The sequence below is a fragment of the Pygocentrus nattereri genome, chromosome 23 (assembly GCF_015220715.1).
Source record: "Pygocentrus nattereri isolate fPygNat1 chromosome 23, fPygNat1.pri, whole genome shotgun sequence".
Taxonomy (NCBI): domain Eukaryota; kingdom Metazoa; phylum Chordata; class Actinopteri; order Characiformes; family Serrasalmidae; genus Pygocentrus; species Pygocentrus nattereri.
Window position 1 is genome coordinate 29,240,558 of NC_051233.1, and position 20,197 is coordinate 29,260,754.

The 20,197-nt window shown below is 40.8% G+C and overlaps 1 protein-coding gene across 1 annotated transcript; it reads left to right on the top strand.

The window, feature by feature from the left end:
- The first annotated feature begins 4,280 nt into the window (after window positions 1-4,280).
- Window positions 4,281-16,107, top strand: nfkbib (nuclear factor of kappa light polypeptide gene enhancer in B-cells inhibitor, beta). The gene is made up of 6 exons (XM_017713878.2): window positions 4,281-5,192; window positions 7,049-7,166; window positions 8,937-9,141; window positions 10,629-10,717; window positions 12,233-12,487; window positions 13,643-16,107. The coding sequence occupies exons 1-6, from the start codon at window positions 4,738-4,740 to the stop codon at window positions 13,685-13,687; spliced, it is 1,167 nt and encodes a 388-aa protein (XP_017569367.1). The 5' UTR covers window positions 4,281-4,737; the 3' UTR covers window positions 13,688-16,107.
- Window positions 16,108-20,197: the final 4,090 nt, after the last annotated feature.

Here is a 20,197-nt window from a genome sequence, read left to right on the forward strand (position 1 = left end):
TCTTTTACCTTAAATGGTGCCTGAGGCGCCAGAATGTACTTCACTGCTGTGCCATTTAAGGTCTAAAGAATTAGAGCGAGAGGCTGATTTCATGACTCAGTGTTTGACGGTTTGATGGAGTCCGTTGGTCTCCATATTATTGTTGTTCATCCAAATCTGCCAAGCTCAGCGTTCATTCCTCAATCCTCCAATCGCCATCTCTTAATTGCTGCTGTCCGCAATTACTTCAGTAATCAGCGCCTGTGATGTTCGTAACTAGCATTAGGACTCAGAGCTCCTCAGAAGTTTCTCAGGGTTTATGAGAATCAAAAAGCGGTGAAGCTACACAGCGAGCAGGGAGAGGTCCTCAGCTGACCTCAGTACAGCTGTGGCTCGGCCATAGACCGAACTGAACTGCCTGCTGTGTTGTCTTTGTATGAGACGCTACAGCCCAGAGAACCAGAGAACTTTGACTTGTTGAGATGTTCAGGTATGCAGCACACATGATATAAGACATGTTACACAACATCACTATGGCAAAAATGAAGCTAACTGAGAGTTTATGAGCAGAATTAACACACTAAGATTGTAAAATAAAAAAACTATATTTCATTTTTTTTGCTTAGACTGCTCGTAATGTGGCTAACCAAACACCTGCTTTAGTCCAGCTCCAGTAGCTGCTCGGTTTAGGCTACAGGCTCCATAGTGGTCCATATTAGTGATTAGATGTGAAATTTAAGTTATATTGTGTTACCAACTCATAACAGACTACAAGCAACATGAACGTTCACTGTTAACCAGCATATTGAAGGTATAGTATCATGTAGCAAACATTAAGAAATCAGGAGGTACATTAGACTATATTTTGTCTCATTAACTGGAAGAGTAGCCACCTTTCCCTTTAGCTGGGCTTTGGTACAGACAGCCTTTTATAACATCTGTTTAATGTTTTCACGATAATCAGTGAGTACAGAGATGCAAAAGAAACAAGCAAAGATAGAGAGAGAGAGAGGTAAATGAAACAAAATCAACTTGAAACTATCACCTGATTTAATGTAGGTTTAATGTACTTGTTAAGCTGAAAATAAATATATAAATAAATGATAAATTAAACTTAAACAGGGCAATTTAAGTCAAATAAGTTTATGGAAGAATGGAGGGATGAAGAAGGAACAAATGAAAAGGTGCATAACAGTTATAGATGGGTGAAAAGCAGTGATTGAGTAAAAAAACAAAAGGAGAAACTTTTTGCTGCAATTCTCATATTTGGTAGTTATTTTAATCACAATCAGATGTGAGAAACACAAAAATTCTAATCCTAGTTACGGCCTTGTTAGCAGTTCTACGTCAACTCCAGCATTTCAGACCATTTATAGTTAAAACTGTATTAGAATTATGAGCTGAGCTTTATTTTACTGCAATTTTTTAACCTAAAACTCTAGTTCTGCTGTGGAGCTGTGTCGTAATAGACTATTACCATTAGTTCTCCGCAGTGTCAGGGTCACTGATAAAAAATTTGAGGCTAAAGTTTTACTGCAGTTTAAAGGACTTTGAACGTCTGTATGTATCTTGCTGAAATGTTTAAATTGGAGCAGTTTTATTTCAACAGTTGACAATGTTTTGCACAAAGGTGTTTGGTTTGGTTTTGGTTATTTTTGCTGATTTTAGTTGGGAAAAATCTGGATTTACTGTCAACATTTTTGATGGATATCACACCTTTGGTTGTGCAAGTTTGATTATTAGTTACAATTTTGTATTTTTAGTTTTTTTTGTTGGTAACACTTTTTTGTATATTTGCAGCTTTTCAATTGTAGGATGTTTTTCTGGCACGTGTTTCGTGTTTTAGGTTGAGATTCACAAACAAATATTCTGACAAACGCGCTTTGAAAGTAGCAAAAAAGTAGCTACTACTTTTCAAAAAGTAGCTAAAAAGTAGCCACTACACTTTCTGGAAAAGTAGCTAAATTGTAGCTCGGTACAAATTTTGGGAAAGTAGCTACAAAGTAGCTAACTATAATTTTTTCAGTAGCTATTGAAGTGTATCAGGCTTGATAAAATGTTATATATGATATTGATATGATATTGGGCTCTAATATACATGTAGCTTTTTGCTGTTTGACAGTACTATGAGAAGACTCCATATGTTTCAACGGAGCCCTGGCTGAAAAGATAAGGCTCTATGTGTGTCGACGAAGCCCAAGCTTGGGGCTCTGGGGTCCCAGGAGAGAGTAGGTGGAATAAGCTGAGGCCATAATAACAAAAATCAGATGTAAGCCATACCATAACTTAACATAACATTACTTGAATTGCACTACTCCACGTGCACTGTTGTATATAGTACTGTTGTACATGCCTTTTGTATTTTTATTTTTATTCATTCTATCTATATTTTATATTTGCATAGAGTATTTATTTATGTGGACATTTGCATGCCTATTACTACTTGTTTTTATGTTGCACCTTCATGCCGAAGCAAATTCCTAGTCTGTGAATCCCGTTCATTGACAATGGCAATAAAACTTCTTCTGATTCTGATAAGATGTTTTCTCATGTGAATGTATATGTTGAAGGGAGAGTTGAGGCCCTAGCTGCCTAGCTGCCTAGCTGCCTTGTCAGCTGTAAGTATAAGCCTTTCCAGTTGTTTTCACATGTTAATGTATGGATTTTGCGTTATGTGTGTGCGTAAATTTTGTTTAAAAAGCTGAAGCATCTTGGACTTGAAGGAGATTCCACATTGGCTTCTGGGTCTCTGCAACAAGGGCTTTAAGCGTTATCTTTTCATTTGAAATAAAGTTGTTCATGTTTAAATTCAGATAGTGTCTACAGAGCTTTCGTCATCCCACCTACACAACTGAGAATAAACAACACTATCCCAACCCTGGGTGTAATCTATCCTGCAGAAGTGACTGCCGACACAAACCGAGATGTATTTCATTTTTATGCAAGCTTTCCAATCAATCAAATTGACCAGACATTGTAACTAAGTTTTTTATGGCAGAACTTACACCGACTATAGGATATGTGAAACATTTAAGTTATAACTTAGAGATACATTGAAACTATGTTGCTTGGTGCAACCGGCTAAATTGTAGTGGCTTGTAAACTTGAATGTAGAGGCAGTTTACATTCAAACTAGGCTATGATTGAACTTACATTCAGCTGGTGCAACTGGCTACTGGATTTTTGCTCAGTAGTCAGATTTCTCAGCGCATGTAAACTCTCACTCTGATTTCTTCCGGATTTCTCAGTCTGCACATGCGCAAAAACAGACGGCTATACCGGATATAAGCCGGAAGTGTTTCCACGCAGTGACGGCAGAACACTTTTGGAACCAAATACATGCTTGACAAAATGAATGAATTAAATATTCTTCATATTCTAAATGATGTATGTTCATATTTTGAGGTTTTATTTTTTTAAAACGCTGTGGCATGAAATTAGGGTTTATGTTATGTTTACATCACGTCTTCTCCTGTGAGTTTATTGGCTGGTTGCAAAGCAGAAATCTGATTACTGTCTGACTCATGTAGGCCTGGACTTTCCCGATGATCTGATTACTCAAGCGCATGTAAATGTATTGATCATATTACTGACAAAATCAGATTTTCTGATGGTATCTGATTGTTAAGCGCATGTAAATGTATTCACTGCTCTTTTGGACTCAAATTCCTGAGTAATGTTTCAGTAAAACGTTTATTTTAGCATTGCAAAGCTTTAGAACCCTCATGGAAATGCCTTAAATAGGAATTTCATCTTTCTTTTTTTCCTTGGTGTAATTTCTGCATAATTCAATGATTAATTCAACACCTAGTGAAAAATGTGTCATCTGAGTGTTTATATGCAATGCTGATGACAGTAAAATAATGGTCAGTTTGGAGGGGGGGGGGGGGGGGGGGGGGGGCGTTTTCTTTGTTATACTATTTGACCTTACAACACCCTCTATGCATCCATCTACCATACATGAATAAAAAATATGTTTTAGGCTAAAAACTGACCAGAAAACTGTCACAACCACTGTAAACAAGTCTGGCTTAGCTAGCTAGTGAGCTTCTCTAGAACAGGTCATAACAACAGCCTGTTTAATGGTTTTGTTATCCAAATTAGGATATAATGTGAATAATTACCCCTTTAAATGGTTTTAGCACACATAAGCAGTCTAAATTTGCGCCATATATTAACTAAATCTTTAAAATACTAGTTACATAAGTTAGCTAACGTTAGCGCCACTAGCTGGTCGTTACTAGGGGACCTTACGCTAGTGCACTATGTAGGGAGTAGGGTGTAGGGAGTAGGGTGAAGGGAGCCAAATGAGACGGACTTGAAACAAAATCCCCAAACGAGCTGGTCCGGGCTGGGAATTCCCCTGGAAATCACCTACACGGGCAGCCAAAGGCGAGAGGTTTTTTCTGGAAGCTCGGAGACTGGCAGGCCGTGCTTAAAAAAAAAGCTGGTTTGTTTTCTAAAAATGGTGCAGACACGGACATGGAAACGGGATTTAATGGCGGGGCGACGGCGCCTGGCGTTGTTGTTGTGAGGGAATTTGATCAAGGCCCCGAAAACAAAACGGTCCTCCTGCGGCGAATCTAAGCTAAATCTCGGGTTAGTCGATTAGCTCGTTAGCTGCGTGGCTAGCAGCGCCTTTTCCGTTATAACAGCTAAATAAGCGAATTCGTCCGTTGGCCGTTGCGACGGAGGGAGAAGCGGGCGGCTGGAATAACAACGCACTGGCGCTTTTCACAGTTTCCTAAATGATAATAAATGGAGTGGGCACATCAGCGGTTCTCCCAGGATCTCCAGAGCGGTTGCAGAAAGCAGGATGGCCGGCCTGGAGCCGAGCAGGGGCGCTCGGAGATCCACCCTGAGGACTGGTGTGACAGCGGGCTGGACTCGTTCCTCGACGCCGAAAGCGAGAGCGTCCCGGAGCGGCCGTGGCCCCGCGGGTTCCCGCTGGACTGCGGAGGAGCCACGGAGAGACAGACCGGGGAGTGCATGTCTCTGGGCGGAGGGGAAAGGCTGGACTCCGCTATCGGGGACTCCATAACAGACGAGGCGGCAGTGGAGAGCCTGTCGGCCGGGATGAGAACCGTGCTGCTGGGAGAGGCCGAGGAGAGCGAGGGGACAGCGGGAGGAGGAGGAGAGAGAGCCGGGGAAGAGGAGCAGATGAGCGAGGAGCTCTGGCGGACTTTGAGCTTCGTGTCGGAGGACGGAGACACGTAAGTATATATAGAGAAATAGATAGACAGATTGGTCTATGTCTGTTTGTGTATATTTGTCTTGCTGTCTGTCTAATGTTCTCTCTCTATATTTTTTTATCTATCTGTCTGTTTGTCTGTCTGTCTATTTATATTTCTCTCTCTCTCTCTCTCTCTCTCTCTCTCTCTCTCTCTCTCTATATATATATATATATATATATATATATATATATATATATAAAATCTCGTGTTTCTCTATATCTGTTTGTCTATATTTGTTTGTCTGTCTGTCTGTCTATTTATATTTCTATCTATCTATCTATCTATCTATAAAAAATCTCGTGTTTCTCTATATCTGATTGTCTATATTTGTTTGTCTGTCTGTCTGTGAGAGAGACAGTTAGATAAGAAAATAGATGGAAGGATTCCCCAAAAATGATTCTGTGTCGACACTGATCTGTTGAGTAAATCAGCCACCTGTTGACCTAAAAAGTGCGTATTGATACCAACATTAAGTTTCTGAATGAAAAACTTGACATCTCAAGTTTCAAGAGTCATTCTTTATGTAATTCCCCTGCTTTTATCCCGAGGGAGTCGACTTTGCCTTTATAAAGACGAGATGAAAAACCTTTGTTTCTGGATCTGGGGCAGCGGATCTCAGCCCTGATTGTGGGAGTACCTGCCCTGCATATTTCTCTATTTTCCTGCTAAAACGCACCAAGCCCACCTCATCCGGCACTTCAGTCTGCAGTCAGAGAGTCTGGTGGGTCTCATTGCTTTGCCAAACAGCGTGAATCTGACTGACGTGCGCCATAACCAGCCACAGACTGCCGTTTTTGAGCGACTTGTCGCTGCAGAAGATTCTCAAAGCTGCTATAACAAAACCAGAACCACAGAAAAAGTGGTGTAGCCGCAGGCCAACACGCGTGCGTGTCTCGGTTACAAGCCTCTAAATGCTTCAAAGGAAAGTCTCTGAAAGGTTCATTGTTACGGTGCAGAGGCCTGATAACTACCTGCTAAAGTGAGTGTCCGACTGGACGGATAGACACTGATGCTGGGAAGTACACGCTCAGAAATATTCCACCTTTCAAAATCCCACCTTAGCGTATAATATGTGTAGAACACCCTGTCCTGCCTGTTTAATGGTTTCCAGCCCAATTCAGTACTGCAAGGGTTTGTTAAGTAGCATCCTCAGACATTTTGCCTGCAGAGGAACACAGAACGACAGAGACGGCTTCTTTACAAGCCCTTCCTGATTCGAAGGAGACAGGAAAACACTAAATGTGCAGGACAAATCTTGGTGAAATTGCTCTAGAAAACAGAGTCTTACATCGCATACAGACGCTTACAACACATTACTGCTTACTCTAACAGCACGTAACATACCTTATATTATATATGTGCATATGTCATTCATAGATACATTAATTATGTATGTATTATTCATATACGTATATTTCATAGGTAGGCCATATTCATGCCTGTTATTGCACATTTGTACTGTCCACTTTGCACTATTTCTAATATTTGCACTTCTTGTACTGATCAATGAAAATAAAGCTGAATCTCTCTATCTAATGGGAAACAGTGCTCTGAGTTAAAGGTCTGCACTCCCACATTACCTGTAGGACTCAGCATTTATTTCCCTGAATGAATCTTGTGCAACTGAACTTTTTTATTTCAGCATTAATGCCCCGAAAATGTTCATATGTGGGAACGCACGCCACTCGTTCTACACGTAGGGTTCAGCGCTGGTGGTGTTGCTTTTACCCTGCTGAGATAAATCCGGTTGTATCAGATGGAATCACTGGGTTTTACCTAGGCTGCTGTTTTTGTTTCGTGTCTGCTGACCTCTTGACTTTTGGCTGTTCTGGCAGTGCGCTGCACCTGGCGCTGATCCACGAGCAGTGGGGTTTCGTTCAGTACCTGCTGGATCTTATCTCACTCAACCGCACCTGGACACCTTACCTGGACATCCAGAACGATCTTGGACAGGTCAGTTGAACTTCACAGACACACATGTATTAGGGTGGCTTTTACCTGTCGCTGTTGTCGGAAGAAAATCTTGTAACTCTAAAATGGAAACTTTACCGGAGAAGGAAAATACATACTTTACTTTTAATGTAAGTCAATGGAACCAAACTCCCCTCCCCCACCAAGCTATTTTGGCTGTTTCTTTATTCAGTTCACCATGAAATTTACACACGATATAAAGGCCAGAAGGTATTTTCAAATTATGTCCAAAACTGAAAAACGTCAAAAATGCAGATACGAGATTTTCCTCTGACAACAGCGCCATATTGTGAGTGCATTGCTGGCTCTTGCTGTTGAAATATGCTTTGCTGTACATGTTGGTGAGATGTGGGATTATTAAAGATTAAAGACTGACTCACTTACTTTCATCAGTTGTTTCCGATTTCCGAGTCCCGTGAATCCCGTCATTCATCAAAACATCTACGGAATTAGACTTGCTGAGGATGCTCACAACAAGGCGACAGCAGCGAGTTGACAATGTTGCTCTGTTGGTTAATGAAAGGGGAATTCTGATAATCTTACCACTTTTCCATAATTCGCCGATTAGTTCACAGTGGTGGTGATGGGAACCATGGGTCACGATGTCTGCAGGTTAAATGTGTGTTTTATTTACTGTCCCAACACCACTGGTTTGTAATAGTAAAGTAGTGAAAACAGTCTCTCGGGCATCGGGCAGCATCATAACCATTTTATGTAACAACTTTCTGTGAAGGAGGCATTAAACTCTTCAGACGTCTGGTTCCCATCACCATCACTGTAAACAGTTCTGAGCATTTCACGTCAAACCACTCTGAATGACATTGTTTACATCTCAACTTTACGTCTTATGGCTGGAATTCCCCTAGAAAAACAGTAATGCTCATATGATGCACCCTGTCCATTTACACTGCAGGAAGTGTAGGGACTGGCATGACTTGTATTGCTGTAGCCTAAACAAAGATATCACTCTTTGCACTGATAGAAGTTAAAAAACAAAAAGTGAAATCTAAATGAGTCGATAAGTTGGTCTAGAAATAACCCTCAGTTGCATCCCTAAACAGAGGAGTCATTTGTTAGAGTTATATTAAAGCCTTCGGCGAGGTCAGAAGCTTTCGCAATAACCATTAATAATGATAATAATAGACTTGTATTTGTTATGCACTTCTCATACTGAAAATGCAGCTCAAATTGCTTTACAGTAAAAATAAAGAAAAAAGATTATATATTAGGCAATATAATAATAACAGGTAGTATATTTGTACTAAAATAATTATAGATGCTGTATTAAAAAGTAGTAATAGGTAGAATATTAAAAGGATACTATATTAATAATAGGTACTATACGAGAAAGGTACTATATTAATAATAGGTACTATTAAAAAGGTACTGTGTTAGTCATAGGTAATATACTGAAAAGGTACTATATTAATCATAGATAGTATATAAAAGGGTACTTCATTAATAATAGGTTCTATGTTAATACTATGTATTATATAAAAAAGATGATATATTAATAATAATTAAAATTATGGTGCACAAGATCAACAGTAGTAGACACCCTCTCCATTGGTTAAGAGATGATATATTGTGTAGCATTTCTCCGCCGACAGTTGTCCTCTGACTGACAGGTTGACCTTTTCTTTGTTTCTTCTGTTGTTTTTCTGTTACTCCTCCTGTCCCTGCTGCTCACCCCCCCCCCCCCCCCCCCCCCCCCTCTCTCTCTCTCTCTCTCTCTCTCTCTCTCTCTCTCAGACGGCTCTGCATCTGGCAGTGATCGTGGACCGAAGCGAGTGTGTGTGTGCGCTGCTGGAGGCCGGGGCGTGTGCGAAGCTTCAGGAGAGAGGAGGACACACCCCTCTGCACCTTGCAGTGAGAGAGCAGCGCACGGAGTGTGTGCGAGCGCTCACGTCCTGCACCTGCACCTCGCCTGAACACCTGAACATCACCAACTATGCAGGTACATCCACACCTGGGAATTTCTCAGTTGAACATAACCTGTTCAAAGAGGATTCATGAAGCAAGCGCTGCCGTGTCAAAATACTTCCAGGAATGCAGTCGCATGGTTTTGGCGAGGGGGAGAGGGGACTCTCTCCGTGGAAAATTCTGCCAGTTTTTCCAAACTTTGAGATTATTTTTACCCTCTTTATGATTGCAGCAAACCGTTTTTGTAGTGGTTCCACTCTCAGAAAAAAGGTACAAAACTGTTACTGGGGTAGTTCCCCTCTTATCACTGGGGTGGGACCCTCGAGGGTACATCTCAGTACTTTTAGTCAGGGAACATAGTCAGTTGACATTATGTATTTGTAAGTTGTACTGACTCCACACACCCGTCTCGTCTCCAGGCTTTTTGTTTTATTGTTCTGTTTCAGAACATTCGGTTTCACCTGGGAAAAACATTTAAGGTTCACAGTTAGACCTTAAAACCACTGTTGTACCTTTTGAGCTAAGATATACATTGTTTGTACCTTGATGAATGAAAAATGTACCTGCTCAGCACCTTTATTTCTAACAGTAAGGGTTTTGTGACTAATTTGAGCATAAGAACGCATTTTCTGATGAGCACATTTAAAGCAACAACTGTTTTGCTTTGGGGTTCGATCAGCCCACTGCCCAGTCTTTCTGCACAGGCTGCTACTGTTGCCCTGTTATACCTTCTCCCCCTTGACTTTAATAGGCATGTACCTTTTTGGTTTACCTCAAATATAATCTTTGATTTAAGCTGCACCGTGTAGGTTTTGGGGATTTGGAGACCTCTCTGGTGAAAATGTGTAATTGCACATCATTTTGTAATGTGGGTTGTGTGTTGGACCCCTTCCCTCAGTGGATGAATCTGAGTGCACTGAAAGACAATTCAGAGAGAACTCGCGTGTGTATTATTTATTGTAATTCTATCTTTATTTACTGTCTGCCTGCCTGTCTGATCGAAAATGCTGAAAGTTCACTCCTCTGTCGCTCTGTGCTCTGACCAGTTAACCTACCCTATTGAATACTTCCTAGAAAGCCATCCATATAATTTATATATTATTTTTTTATTTTTTTTTTAGTAATTTAAATTTCGAACTTACAATTTAACTTAGACATTTTAAACTTCTTCTAATTTCACTTCTTCCTTATTACTGTAGCCAAAACAGGTTTAAAAAGTAAAAATGTCTGTGTTTTGTCATCGTATTGTGGCGTTTGTCCTGACACTGTGTTTCACGTGGAAATATGTGACAGTGCAGAAGGAAAACATGCGATGATTTTAGATTTAAATTCTTTGTAACACACTCAGCTGCTGACTCATCCTCAACATATCTAATCTCTGTCACTTGACGTTGACTCACTCGACTGGTGAATAATGTAGGGAATTTTTGTTTGGGAGTACATGTTGTGTCATCTTGGTATCTGCTTCAGTTGTAATTTTTATGTTTTTGAAAAGCTCTCTCTCTTTTTTTCTCCTTCTAGGAGTGAGTGTTCTCCATTTGGCGGTGCAGAAGGGGCGGTGCGATATCATCAGCATGTTGCTGGAGGCTGGAGTTAACGTGAACCAGAGGGTGAGAGATGAGGGGTGCATCCCATATCACTCCCAGCACTGTCACATTTCAGTGAGCCACATGGCCTCATTTGCTGATAGGCTAAGTATCGCCTGTATAAACGAATAAGGAGGATTTCATTTATTTATGCTCCACCCACAAATATCTGTATTAGGTTGGACAAGCTTTAAAGAACACTTTAAAAATCATCACCTCTTCTTTAAACAACACTCTGTAAGCGTTTGGGATCTGAGGAGACACTGCTGTAGTTTTGAAAGTGAAAGTTTTCCGTTCTTGTTTGATACAGGATTTCAGCTGCTCAACAGTTCGGGGTCTCCTTTATCATATTTTTCATTTCATAATGCACTAGATGTTTTGAGGGGTGACAGGTCTGGACTACAGGCAGGTCAGTTTAGCGCCCAGATTCTTGTAATGTGGAGCAGTGCTGTTGCAATACATGCAGAATTGAAAAAGATGTCGTTTGAATGGCAGCAGATGTATCCAAAACATGTTTAAATTGTTCAGCATTAATTGTGCCTTCACAGATGTGCATGTCACCCATGCCATGTGCTCTAATGCACGTCTATACCATCATGAATACTGGCTTTTGAACTGGGCACTGATAACAAGCTGAGCAGTCTTTAGCATGGAGGACACGGTGTTCGTGATTTCCAAAAAGAATTTCAGATTTTGATTCATCAGACCACAAGACACTTTTCCACTTCCCCTCAGTCCATTTAAATGAGCTTGGGCCCAGAGAAGGTGGCAGCATTCCTGGTTCCTGTTTATGTTCAGTTTCATCTTTGCATAGAAGAGTTTTAACCTGCATTTGTAAATGCAGCGACAAACTGTTTTCACAGACAGTGATTTTCTGACGTGTTTCTGAGCCCATGCAGTGATTTCCACTACAGAAAAAAACAGTCTAAATAACTGAATTATCTGCTTCGAAAGGCAGTTTAAAAAAAAAAAAAAAACTGCTACTGCAGCCTCCTGTACCAGTTATAAAACTTTTACTTTCACTACATTTGGTTTCCTCAGGTTTTCAGCTCAGTGGCTCTTTTTAGCTTATAATCACAGCGGTAGATCATCCACGTGGGGTTTTTATGGTAAAGTCCTTCTCAAAGACGGATCAAAACAGGTCTTGGTTTAAACGTTGTATGCTGTTGAGCTTGCTTGATATAATGCTGAGCGCCTCCTGGTGGATTTAGGAGATGTAGCATTTACCTAGAAAGATGTTTTTAAACTGTAGTTATGTATCTTCTTTATTCTTCCTCGCTGTCTTTGCAAAGTAATGTTTCTTTTATATAATTTATTTAGAATTTGAATATTTGACAAACAAGTAGACAGTTTGAAATTGATTTCTAATCTCGCCCGATACCCTTAATAAACAATATATTGTGAAGTCTAAAAAAATGCTCGTACATTAAGATATCTCTCTCTCTCTCTCTCTCTCTCTCTCTCTCTCTCTCTCTCTCTCTCTCTCTCTCTCTCTCTCTCTCTCACACTTTGTTTTTCTTTCTCGTTTTCTGTCTATAGGATCAGGGTTCTGGACGGACCCCGCTGCACTGGGCAGTGGAGTCTCAGAGTTGTGCTGTAGTCGAGCTATTGCTTAGAGCTGGAGCCTCTGTGGATCAGCGCTCTTATGCTGGGCACACACCTCTGTACTGCGCTCTCTACAGGCCCAACACAGAACTGCAGGCTTTACTGAAATCTGCTGCCACCTCTACCCAAGAGGAAGAAGAGGAGGAGGAGTATGATGATGAAGAAGATGAGGAGAGAGAAAGTGAAGAGGTGAGGAATCCTCAGCACCCTAAACCCCGCCCCCCCAACACACACACACACACACACACACACACACACACACACACACACACACACACAGACACACCCCAGAGCTCGGCACCGATAATAAGACTTGGCCTACTGAGCCTGAATCTTGAACCTGACCCTTAACCAGAGCAGCAGTTGCACTCTGGCACTTGTATAGATACATGAATGTAATTGCTGCACCATTTAAGGTGGAATGGGGAATTTGAATAATCTAATTGAATAATCTAAAGTCTTGTTTAATTGAGGTTCATATGTGCTTCCTATGCATTCTTGAGACAAGGCTGGAATATGGAAAGTATTACGCTTCAGTACCAGCTGGTCCACAACTTGGCCCTGAGACCGCAGCCTTATCGGAGCTGACTGAATAAGGTGGCTTCTCAGTCTTCTCTAGAGTGGGCAGTGAGTGGACACAAAAACACAGCAGTCATTTTGGTATTGATAGGCTAAACCTAACTCCAAAAAATCAGCCGTTCCTTTGTCTTCCGCCTTGAAAACAGAGTGGTCAACTCAAGGGTGATCAAGCCTTGAAATTCAGCTAGAGGGGATAGTTTGTTTGCTTTTACATTGCAATATTGGCACTTCACTGTGGCAGAAATCATACTGGAAGTAGAATCTTAGCAGGTATACTGGCTAAACTTATATATTGGCCACTTCTACTTTTACTTTTAAAATTAAGTCATGGAGCTTTCATATAAAAAAAGCACTTTACAAAGTCAGAACCATTTCATTTGTCATATCGCTGTTGTCAGAAGAATACCTCTTATTTCCATTTTGGACGTTTTTCAGTTTTTGACATCATTTTAAAATATCTGTTACCCTCTACAATGTATGTAATTCACAATGAATGGACTAAAAGAAATTACCCAAAATGACTTGGAAAAAGGTCTGGATCCATTGATTTACGTTAAAAATAAAGTATGTTTTTTCATTCTCCTGTAAAGTTTCCATTTTGGAGATAAAAAGGTTTTGTTCCAACAACAGCGATATGTTATGTGTGTCATTGTCCAGTTGTACATTGTACAGCTCTAAGTCTGCAGTTTGTTGTTGAAGTGACGTTTCTGTTTATCTATCATGTGGACAAAAAGCTCATGTCTGCTTATTGTGTCTCTGTTACAGGAGGAGTTTGATGACGTTATCATTAATGGACAGCGAGTGCTGTAACTGGACATCGTGAAAGGGTTGAGGGGTACTTATCACAGGGACTTGGTTCGAGTACATGTTTGTGTGTATGTAACTTTATTAATGCTGGTACTTTTTGAACTTGCAGTGCTGCAAGACTACGTAGTGTGTGATTTTTCAGAGCTGTAAAATTGCTGCAACCAAAAGATTTGAAATTGAACTGCTGAAGAGTTAACATCAGTCAGGTGACTGTGGCGTAAGCTTACTTTCAGACTCCAATTACACTGTCTATAGGGACTGCCCTTAAAAGTCCTGTTGGTTCAGTCTGTGCTAAAAGCTGCAGCGTTTCAGCATTTCATCATTTCTCGAGTATGTTTAACACTCTGAACTGTACTGTACATTTTAGACCTTTATTATTTAAAGTAACAGCATCTACAGGAGGCCATTTATTGTTGTATTTTTAGACTCTGCCTTATGTACGAGCCCAGGTCTTAAAGCTAAAGACAAAATGTGGCAGCTCTTTGCTTTTTTTTCCTCTCTTTAATTCTATTTTAGCTCTTCAGTCTGATTAGTCAACCCTAGAAATATACAGTGTATCTGCTGGTGGTGGTACTTTTAATAGTATCTGTAAGTGATGTAACTACAAAGTGGTTAAAGATCATTTCAGAGCTAGTTTCTCTACAGCTTATGATGACCAAACAATGGTTCTCAATCTAGTTTCTGCACTACACAGATTTATGATTATAACCCACTTGGTTTAACTCAACACATCTATTAATTAAAGCAGTAGCTCAGAGAAAAATTAGATTTCCTATTAGCCCAAATAAGGAGTCTGTCATAAGGACATCAGAAGTTAAGTTTGATCCCCGCTGATGCCGCAGCCATTTGTGGCCGGGACTCCAAGAAAGCATAACTGTTTCTTTTCCTTCAGGTCCGTAGGATGGTTATACCTCCCCCCTTATCACTCATTGTAGTGCTAGCCAGCTTGGGCATCTGTTAGCCAAAGCAAATTAAGTCTTCGGCATGTTGAACTGTCCACTAGACATCGGCAATGTGGCGATATTTAATCCTGATAGGCTTTTATAAGCTTTTCTGAACTGTTTCTATACACCAGGCCTGTCAAACTGGGGACCTTCCGGGTCAGAGTGCTGCAGACATTAGCGTTTACCCTCACCAAACGCTCTGAATTCAGTTCATGAAGGCCTCGCCGATTAGCTGATAAGCTGAATCAGCTGTGTTTAATGAGGTAGACTGTTGAAGTCTGCAGTGTTTTGGCCTGCAAGGACTGGAGCCCGACATGTGCTATAAACCATCAGTACTTGGAGAACACTAACGAACTGAATGATTCAAGAGAAAACGCTGAATAAAAATCATTGTACTCATAGTTTTGAGAGTATATTGTTAATGTGGTTTTATTCATCTGTTTTGACTCATCAATCCTCAGAAAAAATAAACATGGTGATGCACATTGTGTAGTGTGAAATTATCTTGACAGTAAAATTTTGTCATGTTGTCCTAACTAGTGGGAGTTAACTGGCCACAAATTGGGGATCAGCACAAAAAAGTTTAGCTATCACAAGTTTTGAGTTACGAGGCTTATGTAGCTCACAAACATTGCAAGCAGAGTAATGGACAAACGTACGGTCCATAGCTAAAAACAACAGCAGTGGTACAGCTGTCCATTTGCCCATTGCTTGCACGCTACATTGGAGTAAGTAATACGTCTTGGCCGTATGACTATATTTGGGATAAGAGAAATTTAGATTTTATTCCAAACTATTGCTTTGACAGTAATGTTGGTGCAAAGCTTCAGAGCCCTGAGTAAAAAGTAAAGAAGGCACCTTACAAGATGTGTCCACTACACTGTACATTTAGCAGAAAATCATAACATAGTACTTGATAACTTGAGCATATTTTCATGTAATGCTAACGGTGCTGGCAGTTTCTTCCTTTCTGTGTTACATCTGATCCTATGCTCACTTTGATTTGATATCAGCAACACTACCATTTCTGGGTTAAGCATTACTTTAACCTGTCATTTCTGGCATCATGTTGGTCTAACATTTGTAAATGACATGGGGTCAGCTTTGGTGTTTTTCTGCCCTTAGATCAGTAGAAAATGTGTCTCTGGAACGTGATTTAAAGAGAGTGGATGGACAACGTGGAATGAGAAGGATGGCAGGGATGAAAAGAAGTGTGAAAAGTATGTTAGAAAGCCAGTGGAAGCCTTCAGTGCTGGTGCATATTCAGATCATTTTCAGGTGACTCTCTAAGCTGTAGTTAAAATGATGGAATACTGATAACCTGTGCATAAAGATACAAGCTGAGGAATATCAGCTGTGTGGGCTTCACCTTTAGACTTTTGCTTGGTGTTTCCTTCCCAATTACCTGGGGGTGGGTGGTGGCTGAATATGCTGTAGAATGCTTGAAATTGAGCACAAATACAATAAGATTAAAACAAATGGACGTGCGAGTCAAGTTCTTTATCTCACACACGGAATGACTGATTCACATGACTGTTTCTTTGGACTGGTGCTGTGTGGTTTCTTAACCTCTTACACTCATAAAATACATAATAAATTACTGTTTAGTTTGTGGTGGTTACTGAACAAGAAGCCTGGTGGGCCTAGAAGCAAAGTTACACACCTTTCCCCTGTTGGCTTGAATATAGCCAACATCAGGCAGTGCATTCTGTTAACGAACAGATCTGATGAACGGCAGGGAAGGAAAAACGATCAAACAGACGTTGGTTAAAAGTTAGCGAAGGACTGTAAGCTTACTTTTTAGACGATATTGCTGGAGGATGGAATCTGAATTTAATGATTCAGTAATAGCCAAGGGAAGTCGGTAGGTTTTCTTTACTGGAGCTGCCTCTGCATAGGAAAGGCCATAGATATAACTAGATGAGGCTTTGGGTACAGCCAGGTGCCACCATTTTGGGGAGGTCAACATCGCTGCTGGACTGCATTCAGTACCATTACACAGTGGCAGTTTAAGAAAAACACTGTCCAAAATTACACTATTTCACAAATAAGATACAGCAGCGGGAACGCAGATTGGAAAATTAAGATCAGAAGTGGTTCACACATCGATGGGTTTGCTGATGCGTGTCTTTATGTTTGTCCCAGAGGCGCTAAACTCTGCTAGCCTGGATGGCTAATAAGCATGATCAGTCCAAGCAACCTACATTAATGTGTCTGAGGACTACAACAAAACAAATTTAGTGAAAACCGGCTGAGTAACAAGGAAGTTGCTGCTGGTTTGATCCTGAGACTCATCGTCTCTCAACACAAGGGAGTTTGTGCTCAAGCGGATCTTGACCTCTCCAACATGGCGGACGCGCAGTCGTCTCCCCCTCAGAGAGAGAACGACACACAACGAGGCATCTAGTTAGGTCTGGAATTTATTTATTATTATAGAGTATAGATTTATAAATCTGTACTCGATTTCCCCGGTCTGATTCCGATTCTGCGTGGTTGCGCTGCAGTGGATGTAGCTGTGGTTGGTGTCATAGAGTCAACTATGAGTGACGCTAGACCAATTTGGGGGGGCTTCATATATTATTTAACGCCCCCTTTCCTACGTAAACGTACGTTACTAGTCCAGATCGTCTAAATGTTCATTCTCGTTCTCAATACGCTGTAATAGCAGGGCGCGACCCGGGGGAGGCGCTGCTGCTGTTCTAATGCAGCGCTGTCTCTGACATGCCAGAGATTGACTGACAGAACGTTCAGCCAATCAGAGCAGACCTTATACGCTGTAAGCCAATCATATCAGACCTGGGGGCGGGGCTCTGTTTATGCACTGCAGTGTAAACGGTCGCCGCGCTGAAGACGGAATTTTGACTAAAAGCTCAGTCGATTAAACGTTAGACCTTAACCAAAATCAGGAAAATACAGAGTGAAATCGAGTGAATTTCCACCTACAGTGTGGATTTGTGGCAAACTATGGCCAGCACAGCGGACTGTTTGTGTTTACCTGGCCGCTTTGTTGACTCTAACTAGCTAACTAACTGTTGCCTGGACTGAGGTAAACAGGCTAGGCTAACTCTGGCATTAGCTAACTAGCTTAACCAGTTCATAGTGAGCGCGAACGAACAAGAGGGACAAAAGCAGCGTTATCGTGAGCTCGTTATATCCTGCTCTTAGATTTCCTTTCAGTATTTGATAGAAAACGACACCAGTTTTTGCCAGAAATCGCTGGCCGTCAGCGGACGAGGCTGAATTTGGCTTTGTGCGCCCATTGCGGTCGCATTTAAGGTGGGACGGAAAATGTAAACAAGCCGCTGACCAACTTTGTCATGATAACGGTTTCATATCCCAGCAACTCTGACTAAGAGTCAGATGAGAAGATTTTTACCCGTCAAAATAAATAGATAGATAGATTAGTAACTAAGTAAATGTAATTCGTTACTGTACTTAAGTAGTTTTTTTCATGTATCTGTACTTAAATATTTCCATTTTGGGTGACTTTCTACTTTCACTCCACTACATTTCAAAGTCAAATATCTGACTTTTTAATCCACCACATTTTGCGAAATCTGCCGTTCCTTTTGGTTTTTGTGTGTATAAAAATTTAACATGTCAAAACGAAAGAGCACCAATCAGGGCACAGTGGTCACTTGGGTATGAGCTTGTTTTGACCTGTTTTGTCATACCGACCCAGTGCAACCAAACGGTTCAACGTCAGCGCAGCAGCGTAAAAATTTGGGAGCATGTGCGTCACCTAAATGATGGACTAACCTAACTTTGTGTAAATAGAGCACAATATAGAAATATGTCCACATATGCAGTCGTGACTGGCGTGTTTCTTTTTTTCTGAATTCATACAAAGACTTTTATAGTAAATTAGTTAGGGCTGGTTTATGTTTATGAACAGAGGCCTACAGATCAACATAGTAAAGGAAAACATATTTGTGATCCTGAGTTTAAAGCCAGTTTTTATTAAACTTAAACTTGGAACTAAGTTGTAAATAAATCTTAAACTGAAACTTTGCTTGTTTGTAAAAAGTGATTTCAGAGCCACTCGGTTCTCCCTGATGGAAACTGTTTACCTTCAGTGTTTTGTGCTTCTGATCATTTTAATAGACGTCAGCGTCACTAATTAATGACGTTCTATTAAAAGACTGGTTTACCAAGAGAGACGCTGGAGGACTTTCACCTGAAATGAGTTCATGAAGAGAGTCTTGTTATAAAAATGATAACAGGACATCAGAGCTGTAATTACTCTTTTAGTACTTTTGATACTTAAGTACATTTGAAGGCAAATACTTTTGTACTTTTACTCAAGTTGAGGTCTAGAGTAAGGCCTTCTACTTTTACTGGAGTAGGATTTTACCTTGGGTCTCTAACCATCCACCTCTGATTGCTAAACAGGAAAAGAGGGAGAGAAAGGAGCTGAAGGAGACTGGCAGGACTGAAGGAGCAGGTCTGATGGAGGAGAAGAAAGGGAGAGTTGTGTAAGCTTTCGGTTAAAATTAACACTGAATTTAATCTAACTGAGAAAATACAGAATCTGTCACATTGACTAGGAATATCTGAAACTCGGGTTATTAGCACCAGCATGACCGAGATTCCAGGATCCTCCGGACATCACCCCTCCCTCTTGCCAGCAATTAGAAGGACCGTAAGTCAACCTTTCTTATGTTAATTCACAGAGAAGCACTGAGGCAGCAGCTCTGTGGTGCATCCAGAAAGCTTACTAGTAACATTTGTCTTTCTCTCCCTATGTCTATAAATATATAGATATATAATATACTGATTGTTGTTGTTAGAGCAATCTCTCCATATCATCATCTCAAGGAGACGATGCCACGTGACTGCTACAAAGAAATTATGCGGCAACGATTTATTCATAACTGCAACCTGTGTTACGAGCCAGGACAACACGTTACTGTCGACGAGCACCTGTTTCCTACCAAGGTCCGCTGTCCGTTCTTACAGTACATCACATCAAAGCCTGACAAATTTGGAATTAAGTTTTGGATTGCTTCCGACTTGAATACCAAGTACATGTGCAATTCAATTCCATATTTGGGAAAGGACCCCGATCGTCCCAAGGGAGAAAGAGTGTCAAAGAACGTGGTAATGCAACTCATGGAACTGTACCTGGGCCCAGGCAGAACTGTAACCACAGACAGTTACTTCACATCTCTGTCGCTGGCTAACAGATTGCTGAAATGCATTACAACTCTGCATGGGACGATCAACAAGATTAGACGGGAAACTCCTCCGCAAGCAAAAAACGCCAAAGGACGCAAGAGATTCTCCACGGAGATGTACAGATCTGATGGTGCAATGCTGACAGTGTATGTCCCCAAGACAAATAAAACAGTCTGCGTTCTCAGCACTATGCACCAACACGTGAAGATTTCCGACGACTGCAAAAGGAAACCAAACACGGCGTATATGGTGCACGGTGTTCGTTTACGAAAAATCATTATAATATCGTTATTTTTCCAATAAGAACAAAAATAAATGTACAAAGAGCAAGATTCAGACTAGTGTTTTTATTATTTGGCTGGACTCTTTAGTGAAACAACAGCTCTGTACG